This window comes from Nuphar pumila, chromosome 3 (genome assembly GCF_984573655.1).
Source record: "Nuphar pumila chromosome 3, dmNupPumi1.hap1.1, whole genome shotgun sequence".
In the NCBI taxonomy this organism is placed as follows: domain Eukaryota; kingdom Viridiplantae; phylum Streptophyta; class Magnoliopsida; order Nymphaeales; family Nymphaeaceae; genus Nuphar; species Nuphar pumila.
The window spans coordinates 28,789,042-28,802,082 of record NC_143251.1 but is presented as its reverse complement, the minus strand read 5'-3'; the positions used below and the strand labels follow the sequence as shown (position 1 = coordinate 28,802,082).

The 13,041-nt window shown below is 34.5% G+C and overlaps 1 protein-coding gene across 1 annotated transcript in view; it reads left to right on the top strand.

The window, feature by feature from the left end:
• The window catches only part of LOC149842433 (auxin response factor 5-like), a 58,831-nt gene extending 46,696 nt beyond the window's left edge, over positions 1-12,135 (top strand). Inside the window, exons 15-18 of the mRNA XM_090000660.1 lie at positions 10,813-10,944; positions 11,297-11,368; positions 11,893-11,955; positions 12,055-12,135. Coding sequence (XP_089856786.1) covers positions 10,813-10,944; positions 11,297-11,368; positions 11,893-11,955; positions 12,055-12,135 — 348 coding nt within the window. The remainder of the gene's footprint in view (positions 1-10,812; positions 10,945-11,296; positions 11,369-11,892; positions 11,956-12,054) is intronic.
• The last annotated feature ends 906 nt before the right edge of the window (positions 12,136-13,041 follow it).

The window sequence follows — 13,041 nt, the reverse complement described above, 5'->3', positions numbered from 1 at the left end:
AGGTAGGTGGATCCATGTCCATAAATTTTTTGTAGGACACACCACCCCCCGCAGCCAGCTTGTCTTGTGCTACTTGTTGCAGGTTTGCTCCCATTTGTTGTATGGCAGCGACCTGCTATCCCATAACCTTCGTTAGGTTGTTCAAAGTGTTCATGATGTCACTACACCGATTTGCCCATGCCATCTAAACAAAATAACCCGTAGTAAGTTAAAAGTTTATCCAGACCATATACTTGACAAATGAGGGCCCTATTAATATTTTTAGGTTTTCATATACACACAAGGTTTATTTGATTCTTTTTGGAGCAATAATACTATTTCAATTACTATATACTTACAGAACTCTTGCAGGGTCGCTGGAAGGGCCATGAATCATAAATTTTTGTCTTGCTTTAATACTAAAGTTGTAACACTCCAAAATATTTAATTCAAAAAATTATAGAGAATTTTTTTTAAATCACAACGAAATTGCTTATTAAAAATTTGAGTAAATATCTTGGGCGAGTTACAGACATTTGATAGTAACTTTCATCCATTAGGCAAATAATTCAATCATTATTCTGAATTATTACAAGCCATGTAGAGTCATAAATAATAGAAATAACAATTTCAATGAGAGTTCTATATGACATCATAAAAAAGATAAGGTCTCATGATGCCACTGCAATGATGCTCGCAATTTCTCCGTGGTTTTTCATTTGCTTTTGAAAAAATAGTAATTTAGATGGGGTCAGACTACTTCCTGTCTGAGTAAGATACACAATATCAATGAGTGTGCACGATATCACGTATATATATATATATATATATATATATATATATATATATGCAAAACATCCCAATATTGGTGTATGAAATATCAAAACTCATTAAGATCACACTAAATTCACCATTATAAATAACATATTAATTGGCATAAAAAGACATTACTGACTACCATGCACCATATAATTAAATTGTAGCCATATTTCAATAGTTGCAACATCAAACCAAACATATATCTAAAAAATAACAAAGGTAATTTTAGGTTTCTCTTTTTAACTTGCTCTATGGGTACGCACAAGCTCGGATATCGTAGCGGATTGAGACCACATAGGGATTTGTTATGTTTTTATTGAAGAACCCGAGTGAGTACCCGTACAGATACCCAAAGAAGACAGTCTGTGACCGAGAGAGTACTCTCTAAAGGAAAAACTAGAATATGATACATTCTGATACTTTTATGGAAGACATGGATCTACCACCTAGGACACATTGGTAGTCCTGACCCCCTAACTCTGAGGATGAAAGATCGGGTGAGACGTCTAACTCTCACAAGAACAAAAATATCCTACAGAATTTCTACCATCTACCCTCTCCAAGGTAGTCCATTGGTTCAGTAACGTACACCGTATTTCAAGTATACCCAGAACCTAGGGAAACCGGTAACATATACCGTCTTTTAGGAATACCTAGAATCTCATAACTTAGGTTAATCTAGTAACATATATCATCTTTCAGGCATACCCAGAACCTAGGGAAAACCGATAACATATACCGTCTTTTAGGTATAACTAGAGTCTCGTAACTTAGGTTATATGTGCATGTATTAATTAGTTTATTTCTTGGTAAGAGTCAAAGCACCTCAAGGGATTTATCGTAACCCCAAACCCACACCCGGGGTGATCTAAGTGTATACACACCATCAAACCTAGTGCACATAAGGCACCATCACAGTTTTTCTCAAAACCATAGGCTCATATACGAGTTGAGAACCTATGCATGCAATATTTGATTTTATAAGTTTGGATACACATATTGTAGCCCATTGGTCTTTTTCAACCTCAAGCCCAGTTTCGGGTAAAATGCACAGGTATGCGCATCATAATACAACTGTGGCATGTCACACGTATAAAATTTTTTCACAAGTGATCATATGGCACCACACAGGTTCTGCAGAACCGCATGCTCAATTTTGCTTTTTGCACAATCATGCCCGTGCAAATTTCCTTAACTATGCAATTATCAAAAATATGAATTTAACAATAAGCAAAACAATGGTCGCAATATTCGCATGTCGACCACATACAAAAATCACCTGTGAAACAAAGTACATCAATGATATATTATTCATTTGCCGCATTCATGATCATGTATCATTATTTTTCATAACCGGATAATCAAGTTTTCATTACCTGAATTAGACATGTGTATTGTAGTGAACCCTATCATAAATTTTGTGTGTGTACCATAGTGAGTTTCAAACTTACTCTAAACAAATGCACATTAATCTCACACACTATGCATGTGCATATGCACAACACACATATTCAAGTGTTCCTGTGCATGGGCACAGCATGACAACACAACAAGGTTTACACATATGCACAACACACATGAATAAGTGTGTCTGTGCAAGTGCCTGGTACATTCTACATGCTCACTTTCATAACATAAAGGCCAGTCAATAGAATGTTCAAACTTACACATTTTTTTTTTTTGGAAATAGGTATGCTGGGCTGAATCGATTTGGCTTATCCTAAAGCACACTGCCCACCCTGTTCAGCACAACAAGTCACCACTGTTGTACTCAGTAGGGTGTCTCACCTGCTGTACTGCAAGAGAGAGGCAACCAAGTGGTGGTTTGCAGACTTCATCAGGTCTTCACCTCAAACATATATATATATATATATATATATATATATATATATATATATATATATATATATATATATATATATATATATATATATATTTTTGAAGGGCAAGGTGGGTTACGGTAGACCCCTATCAATTAACCAAGATAGCACTGGTCGGGGCCTGCAACATCCAACCAAGCTAACTTGCACTGGCTGTGTGACGCCCAGAAACCCCCGACCCAAAATTTTTATGTAAAAATTTGAAAAATTTGTGTAAAAATTTGAAAATTTTTTGTTTCAAACTTTCGAACAACAGAAAAATGGGTTTCTATGACTTGAAGTTTTGATCGGATGATTCCGGCGAGTCACAGGTCGAGAAAATATCTCAGAAATCAAAGTGTAAGCAAAGTTTCATAAAAAATGTGCACATTTATATATATCAGAGTTTCAAAGGTTGTTTTACAACTTAAAGACTTAGAATTCAAAATAATAATATAAAAAGCATCCTAAGCTGGTCTTAGGATTCTGGAAGTTGTTGATTCAGAATGATGTCCTTGCCTTTCGCCATCTCCTTTCACTGCTCACCTGGAATTTTAGAATAACAATGTCAAACTTGTGACAGTTTTGGTAGGCATCTTATAAATTCAAAGTAAAAGGCATAACATCTAATATTTACAATAACAATGTTCATAAAACAAGAGTGTTTGACTTGTGTTATAACTTGGCATGTTGTAGTGTGGTTTTTGTTAAACTTAAGTTTTTGATATTTAACTTTCACTATGGGTACTCACAGGAGAAACTTCGAGTCAGATGATACCATAGGAGGGTTTATTATGCTATATGTTTTAATACCCTGTATGATTAAATGGCTTTGTGACTTCGAAGGGGGCACTTCAATAACTGGGAGAGAAATCCACCTTGGGTCAAAAACAAGGATGTACCCTAAACTTTTAAAGAAGGAAACTACCCACCTAGGAACACATTAACAATTGTATCCATCAAAGTTTGTACCTTCTACCTCCTCCAAGGTAGGCCAAGCTCTTAATGGGAGACAAGAAGTTTTTCTTTCTTAGTAAGTATTTTGTTTCTGTGTATGCTTCTCTTGGGCACTCCAGGGCACATACCCCATTTAGATAATCAATGTTTTAAGACACAGATATATGTTCTCTCGCATTCAGTGAAAGCTCTGTATGCACTCAAGTTTGCGCATGTGAAGGTGGATGCCACTTTAGATATGTGTATAGATTATCTTATTTTTCAAATATTGCTCTGACACTCTTGGCCTTTCTGAGCATTCTGCCGATTTTGGCGGATCCATACGAGTATGTGCTTGTGAAGGCAGATATCACTTTAGGTGTGTGTTATTATCTGATCTTTCAATGTTGCTATGGCACTTTTGGTCCTTTCTTATCACTCTGCCTATTTAGGCGGATCCTAATTATCGTACTCTTCAAGTATTTTTGTCTGAATCTCAGAGGTTTCTTAAACTTTGGCTTTATTCTTATAGCTGACTATATTTTGTATAAATTACTATGACTCTTAGGGTTTTCACAAATCTTAACTTAGTATTTTTTGTTGTCTAGAAAGTCTTTTTGCAAAGCAGGGGTAGTTCGAGGGATATTCGCCAAATATCCACTTTGTGGAGGATTAACCTCTATGAGGTATTTGTGAAATATTTTCTTCTAAAAAGGTCATTTATTTTTTGTAGGATGGATACATTGGAAAACATTTATCTTTTGAAAATACTTCATCCTTTTTTTAGAATATTTATTTTCTTAAGAAGCATTCTTTACTTGAAAAGTATTTGTAAAATACTCATATTTTCTTGAAAAAAATGTCCATAACCGATCAACATTTTTGAGAAATCACAAGTGAGCAAATACTCAAAATTGCATATGTCTAATCTAATTGCATATATTAAAAATTATACAAATTACGAGCATTTGATAAGAAAAGTTCCTACCTATGGGAGTTCGTAGATAGGAGCGAAAAGATTCCCAAAATAACCCGGGGGAATTTTTCTTCATTGACTTTGGTGATTCTTTTGAGAGTGTACTTCATAGAGGCATAATCAAACTTCTCTTGGCTCAGCTAACTTGGGCAAAGTTTAGCTATGGCAGAGGGAGATAGAGCCTAGTCAAGTTAGATCTAGTAAGGTTTCGATCAAACTAGGTATACATAGGGAGGGGGACGACTAGGTAGGTTTGGGATTAACCTGATTTTGGTCTTAGAGGGAAGGTAGCTAAGCTTAGGTTCAGACCAAGGATGAATCTAAACCTTAGGGCTGGGCTAAGCTAGGAAGGGGGAGATAGGCTACCTTAGCTAGGAAGGGAAAGGTTTGGGCTAGCCTAGTTAAGAAGGGAAGGAGGTGGCTATGGGAGGGGAAGAGAGGAGGTAGCTAGGCTAAGGTGGAAACCACCACAAGGGGAGACGTCTATGGGGCTAGGAGAGAGAAAGGGAGAGGAAGAGCAAGGCTAAGTTGAGAATGAGGAAAAGAGATGTAGGGGGTTCATTTATAAGGAGGAGAAGCAAAGAAGATCTTGTCAAATGGCAAGATCAACTTGCCACTTGGAAAGATAAAGGAGGGGTGCCCCTCTCCTTTTAAAACAAGAGGCTCAAAACCATAGATTGCCTTATGGTTTTGAGAGGTGGTTTAGTTAGTTTTGCATTTTAGTCTAGTTAGCTAGGTTAGTTTAGTTAACTTTTCTAAATAGGTCCTTAGTAAAAAAATTATTTCACTCTTAGGCTTTAATTAAGGTATGCTTTTGAATAAATAAGACGTCTATGGGGTTTGATTGAGTCTGGTCAACCAGGAGTGAGACAACTATGACCTTCATGTCATGTTTATCCTTAAAATTCAAAAAAATTATCATTATACCCCCAAAACTTGCCTAGAGTGCACTGGTTGTGTTACAACTTCGATTTTTGTGAAATCAAGACTGTTCTTTTTAGAATTTAGATACGAATGTAATCCCATATTTAAAATTTTAAAAATAAATAAAAAAATATGATTTTGCCCTTAACTCTCCTTTTTTCTCTAAAATGACATGTATAAAAATATATATATCAATATGTGTGTGTATATATATATTGACTCTATACGTTAAAATAAAAAAAATTTCTCTTTTATTTATTTAGAAATTCATGGATATTACTGGTTGTGCATCAGCTGCTTGTAGCGCCCAGCCTGCATACTGGTCGACATACCCTGGTCACGTCATGTCAGGCTGACCAGACAGGTCTGGTCTGACCGACGACACCCAAAAACACATTGAAGAGTGGGTTGTTCATCCATAGGGTCTGACCGATAGACCCTTACCTACAATGTCCCAACAGGGTGAGGTGCGCTAGCTGTTTAGCCAAAAAAGTTAAAACAGGTTCAGATTATTTTAGTCAGATTTGGGGTACCAAATATAGATATAAGGTCATAGGTGGCTTGTTTGATCAATCTGACCCACCATGTATTTAGCATGGTTTGTTTAATAGAAATTGTACTTCACGTGAAACAATTTCAATTAGAATAACAATGTGTTTTGTTCTCAATTATAATTTCAATGCAATTTCTACATTGATCTTTAGATTCTTAAAAACCTGCATGCACCATCATCAGACAGTCCATATTAAGATCTTATGCAAAAAAATAAAAAATATGTAGGTGATATACATACAGGCCTTGAAACGTGTTTTGTTGCTCATACATGTGATTCACATTCTGAACTCGTGACCAACAAACTCGGGTCCATGTGCATACCAAACCGAGCTATCATAACTCAGTCCCATAATTTTCTCTTGAACTGGTATCTAGACCAGACATTGAACCATTACATAAACGTGTTTCCAAAGTGCATCAAGGGGTGATATATTTTATTTATCAAAATCATGCTCCACAAAAGACACGTTTGTGAACTTCCGTCATTTGTATCCCATACCGTATCATCCATGATCTATGTTCATGACAGAATGTATTTATCCTAATACATATATCCGACTTTTGTACAGTATGAGTGCACAATTTAGCACCATGCATACACATAGAGTAGTATGTACCTACCTACTTAGATTCTTAAATCACATTCGAAAGAAAATCGCTACAACTAAAGAAAAACTAAATCCGCAAGAAAACCATAATCAGTCATGCATCATAATATTAACTATTCAAATTCTAGAATATATATCCATTTTCTATTATTCTTTAATCATAACATATGTAAAAACATTATGGTTTTAGACTCGCACCCACAGTGCCATCAATCTCACCGAATCAAGGTGGTTTGATACACATACATGGGGTAGATCCAACATAGTCTCATATGCTGGTTCATCCTCTACGCGAGATGGTTAAAGACCCCTAATATATATATATATATATATTCAGATGTTGTGCAACATAGTGTGCCCCATGGCGCCATGCACACCCAATAGAGATGTTATGCCCTTACCTCTTATGACAAAACCCAACCCAGAACACGACCAGTACAAATTTGTTTCAAAATCCCGTCAGGCCCGGTGCTTACTATTGGTGATCTTCAAAGCCTTAATGTCTTCCTCCACTAGCTGCACAACGTTCAATGGAGGCTTTTCCAACGTGTGGGGGACTGAAACAATCAATATTTTTGAGTGTTGAAACTAACAACGCAGTCAACGTAAAAGAATTCCAATCAATGGCTAAAACAATCAAGGCATATTTTTTTTTAACAACATGAAATCCCATCATAAATTAAGTTTTCATATCATAATAGCATTAAACAATAATGAAACATTATTAAAGAGACTTTTTTTTTTTTGAACTAAAGGAAATAATAACCCAACGTTGAATCACTATCAACATTCTTTTTTTTAACCTACAACGAGCCCTTAGAAACAATAATCAACGTGAAACGTTGTTAATTTCTTTTCTTTTCTTTTTGAAACATACCACCAGCCCTTGAAATATACTTTGAATCACTAGACTCAACGTTTTTTTTTAAACAAATGAAGACTACTGCAACCCACTCAAGACGTTAAGTAACCCATGGCATAAAAAAAATAAAGGGGCAAAGCACAACACAATGTTCACTACTGATAACATTCTAATAATTTAAAATGCAATATTAAACCAAGTAATAACATAATGAAAAATCAAACATGGCGTATTTGCATTGTAAATAGACTCAAATCATCCAACTAAAAAAAAAACTTTATTAGATGTTTGTTCTAGAGAGTAAATAAGAGTAAACCGTATGAGTGTGGTATTGAAACTTACCTATTTTTCTTCCGAACAAAATGATCAAATACCTTCTTCAACTCATGTAGAGAGAAGTTCGTAAGCTCCTCTCCCTACACAATTTTTGGTTGAGTGAAGCACTAAACGAAAAGAGAAATATGCAGCTTGAAAGAAGAAGAGAAAGTGGAGAAAGACGGAAAAAGAGAATGGTGGAGAGAGAGTGTCCAGCCCTCACTCTTTCTCAACGAATGATATGAGACCCCCCACCACTACTTAAATAGGGTTTTGAACATGGAGGGTGGAGAGGCTTTGTTGGGAGAGGAAGGGCTAAGCCCGATCAAACCTGCACAAAAGTACTCTCCTACTTCATGGATGCAGCTCTTACACCGAAATGGCAATATCTTCTTTAACAAGAAAGCTCTATGCATAGCTTATACCCAAAAATGTGTATAGTTCTTCCCTTCTTTTACATTTCTTATAAAAACTTAAAAAGGCCCAATAGGATGGTGGGGGTGTTCCTGTGGGCCCCACACACCTCTACACTCCAACAACCATGGGGATCTTAAAAAAAAATGGTTTGGTGCTTGACCCACCGTAAGGTTGGGTCGGCTCAAACCACTAACTAAAAATAATCGCCAAAAATTAAAATTGCCCAAATATATATTTTTCTAGTAGGGGCTATATTGTCTTTTTTGTTTTTTTTTTATTTAGTTTTAGTCAACATGGTGTTGGACTCCTCCCAATGGTTAATAGAGCCCTTCTCTTGTATTGAAGTATGTTTTTCACAAGCATATTTGAGGTTATATATAAAGTTATATTTTTACATTGTGATTCTTGAGATTTATGCTATTGTGCTCTTGTGATTGTCTCCTTATTGAGATTGTTTTTTACTCAATAGTGATCGTTGTGTGTTTGTAATCCCTTATAGCCCTTAGTGGCATTTTATCGTGACTATTAGTCACTTCATTTTAATGTGCACCTCTTGTGGTTGTAGCTGGTAATTATTGACAATTTATATACCCGACATTGCTGGTGCATGGTATGGTTATTGCTGACATTTGTGTTTAATCTCTTGTCCTATACACCGATACACTTGAATTTTGAGGATGTTGAGTTGAAGGTGAAAGAGGTGATGGCTTGTAGTGTTGAAATTTGCAAATATCATTTATCTTGTTATGATTTATTGTAGTGGGTTTTTTAAAATCTTTTCATATATTTTCTAATCTTTTTCGCTGCTCGTTTGTCCTTGTATGAAAAATGGTTATCCCTTGAAAAAAATTTATGCATTTTATGTGCATTCACTCCTTAATAAAATTATTATTTTTATTTGTGACTGCTTGATCCTTAGTGCTGAAAGCCATATTTGGGTTGTATGGGTGACTCTTTTGCTTCCTGTACATGGACCCTGTTGGGTTATCATGCATTATTATTTGCATTAAATATGCTTTAATTGCATATTGAATATATATGTTGAGGATATTTAGATTTATTCTATAATGGTTATCTTGCATTTTTTTGTATAAATTTAATTAATTCCTCTTTTCTTGAGCTCTTACATTTAATATACGTGTCATGTTTTGCTTAGTATAATTAATGAGTTGTATCTTTATTTGAAATATTTACCTAAGCCATTGGGACATTATTTCAAAATTGTTTATGTCTTATTGATATTTTGTTTAATATGTGCTTGTCGTTTGAACTTTAGTGATCAAAATTTTACTATATTTATAATTTATGTTTTCTTAAGAAAATATGTTGTTTTTATGGTTATGATTGTCTAAACGAGAAATTAAAAAAAAAATTAAAGTATATTCCTTGTGTCTATCTTAATAGCTATTGTATTTTGCTTGAATTGTTGCTAATATTTAAATTATTAATTAAGGTGCGTATCTTACTCATTTTTAAAATTGTTTAGTTTATGGTATCTTTATGTTTTGTTATGGAACTTAATCATCATCTCTCTCTCTCTCTCTCTCTATATATATATATATATATATATATATATATATAGATATAGATATAGATAGATAGATATATATATTCTTGTTCAAAATATATTTATTTTGAAACTATATACATATAACCTATAACTATTTTTTAACTATTGTATTAAAATATTTTTTTTAATCTATTTAGTTATGATATCTTCCTTTGTGCAGTTGGAATCTTTGTTTTGTTCTCTCTGCATGTTCTTAAAGATGATATGGATTGAGAAAAAAAATTGTTTCTGATGCATCATATCATGAAGATGGAGATAATCGATAAAGGTAGTTGGTGAAGATTATCAATAAAAACTTGGATCCTTCTCTTTGTTTTGTATTTTCAAACTTTCAGTAATCACACTGTAAGTTTGAGGGAGAGTGTTAAAATGTATATATATATATATGAGTGTATATTTATATATTATAAAATTTTAAATTATTTTTCTTTCTTTTGTAATAGATAATACCCTTTAGGGGTATTATGGTAATTTTGTACATGTAATAGGCTCTGCCCTTTAGGGGTAGAACTAACTTCTTTTTTTATTGTGCCATTTACACTTTTGTAAAGGGTAGTTTTCGATATAGTTGTTGGGAATCTTCAACAATTATATTCAGCTTTGTCTTTTAGTGAACATATCTTTTGGAAATCTCCAACAGCTATATTTTTAGTTGTTGGAGCCTTTCCCCACAGCTATATGGGTCCTCTTGGCCCTCTTATTTGTATATAAATAGGGACCCCTTGTACCATTAGATGTAATGCATTCTTAAGCATTCTATCTCAATAAAGATTATTATTTATTTTATGTTTTTTGTATTTTTTGTGTATGTTCTTTGGTGCCTCTTATGATCTCATGTATTTGCCATTGATTGGCTTGTGTATTGTCCCGTTGTGGATTTGTGTTTGTGCACATTTAGGCTCTTTGTAGTCATTGTATGCACTTAAAGTATTTTTGGATTGCTTTTGGCATTTGTATTGTCCCTTGTAGAACTTGTTCTTGTGCTTGTGCAGATTATGGTTTGTTTTTGGCTTGATTTCATTACATTGGCTTGCTTTTTGCACGTCTTTGTATATGGAGTTGTAGGACCTCTGCATTCTGATGTTTCTTTAGCCAGAGCAGCAAAAGCTTTCGGAGTTCGTCTGGTGTGTGTCATGGGCATTGTTTAAGCTGAAAATGTTTTTATATTCTGAAAGTTTTATCCCTTTTTTTCCTTAAAAAGGAAGTTATGATCCGTTTTCTGCTGGTTTTTGTGTCATACAAACAAATTAGCTGTGCAGTTAATTTTATCCACAGTCTCATCTAGTATTTTTCTGAAAGGTTCTCAAAATATTGAAAGGCAGTCTTCTTGGTGATGTTTGTTTCCATTTGGCTCAATTTGATGGATGTCCGTATATTACTACTCTGACTTTTCCTTGAATATTGTTGTTTTATGGAATCAGCCAGTTTGCTTCGTTTATAACTTCATTCCATGTATTAAGTTGTTTCAAATTTCAGGCTCCTGATGAAGAATTTGAAGAATATCTTAGGCATCTCATTGGTAACAGATCATCCGGAGAGAGAAATGAGGTAAAAAATGACTCAGTAGGTCCAAATAAATGTTTTTTGGAATAACAGTAGTTTGTTTATTTATCTCATCAAATATAACTGAAAAAATGGTCCAAGTACTAAAGTTTTCTTATTTTTATGTGCCTGATGTTTTCTACAAAAAACAAAATGGTTTTTTTGATATTTACACGGAGAAACCACCCCCTGGTTCAGAGACCTAGCCGTGCTGGCTTTGCCTGCCGTACTTATGGTCACTGTCCTAGCAGTGTAAAACTCTGTGGGCTTAACCCTGCTCCAAGAGAGTCGCCACACTACAAAAAAAAGGTTTTCAAGCATTTTGTTTGTTTTCATGTAGCTATGGAACCTTTCTAGTTCCCTTCTCCCTCACAGCTGAAAGAAACTTGCATGATCTATCCTATGATACCAATTTGTGAAGTGGCTTGTATGATTTTAAGGATGATTCCTGGCAAATCCTTTTATGTTAGTTTCTGTTCATGGGTCTTTATGTTATCAAAGCTCATTCATTTTGACATATCCTTCAACAGATGGCTTTATTGCCAGAGGGAATTACAGAATTGCTGCACCACAACATACTGGCCGTGCCTCTGGTATGTATTATTCTTCCTACTTTTGCAGGCTGTTTTTGTTTATCAATGGGCGTTCATTATTTTTTCCACTTCTGTGTTTCCTGGCCCTTTTACTGTCAGAAATTTGGAATGTGGATGGCTAAAACACGTATTCTAAAGAGATACTATGGTGATCTGAATAATCATAAGGCATCATTTTAATCTGTTGCAATTGAAACCCAAATGTTGACATGATTCTCTTTCACTTTTTTCTAAAAATAAAACCTATGTAGCCAAGGTGCTAGGTGATTTTCAGGTGCTACTGCTAGCCTCCTGAACACCTTGTCAATTCCTAGAAACCCAAAATGAATACTTATTTTATAATAAAATTTGAAAAATTAAAGAAATATAAAAAAAAAATTTATATGCAAAGCATGATTTCAAATGTGATAATATTACTAGTGAAAATTTTCATATGTTCTTTTCAAGTGCCGCTCATAGGCAGCCACCTAGCACCTAGATGCTAGCTTGGTGCTAGGCTAGTGCCTAGGTTGCATAGGTGCACTTTAGGACACATGATAAAACTGTACACACCCCTATCTTGAACGTTAAAATTGAAACATCATTTTTATGAACATTTCATGCCTTCTACTACTTGATCCACTCACTTCTTAGGATGAACTAAAGGTCATGCAATGTGTCATTCATCAAAAGATGATATAATATATGGAAGATTTTGCAATACCATCTTATATTTCCTTCTTCAACACCCATCGATCCACTTGGCTATTTAACTTTAGCTTTCATATTGGCTCTATTATCATTATTCTCAACCTTGAATATAGAAAAGTCAGACTACATTCGAACTTGCAAGATTTGGAATGCGGCCAATTATATCGTTTGATCAAAGATTTTGTACAAGTTGTGTAAGTCTATGTATTGCAATCTTGGAAGACGACTATAGATAATTGTTCTATTGACCAGCGGTACATGATGATGCAATACAAATTTTGAGGTAATGAACACCAACAAAAGTCGTATGTTGACACAATTCACCATCTCTCACTTTGTGAGAAAGGATTAATCTCATTCTTTTGATTATTCATTGGCAGGTTATTCTATAAGGAA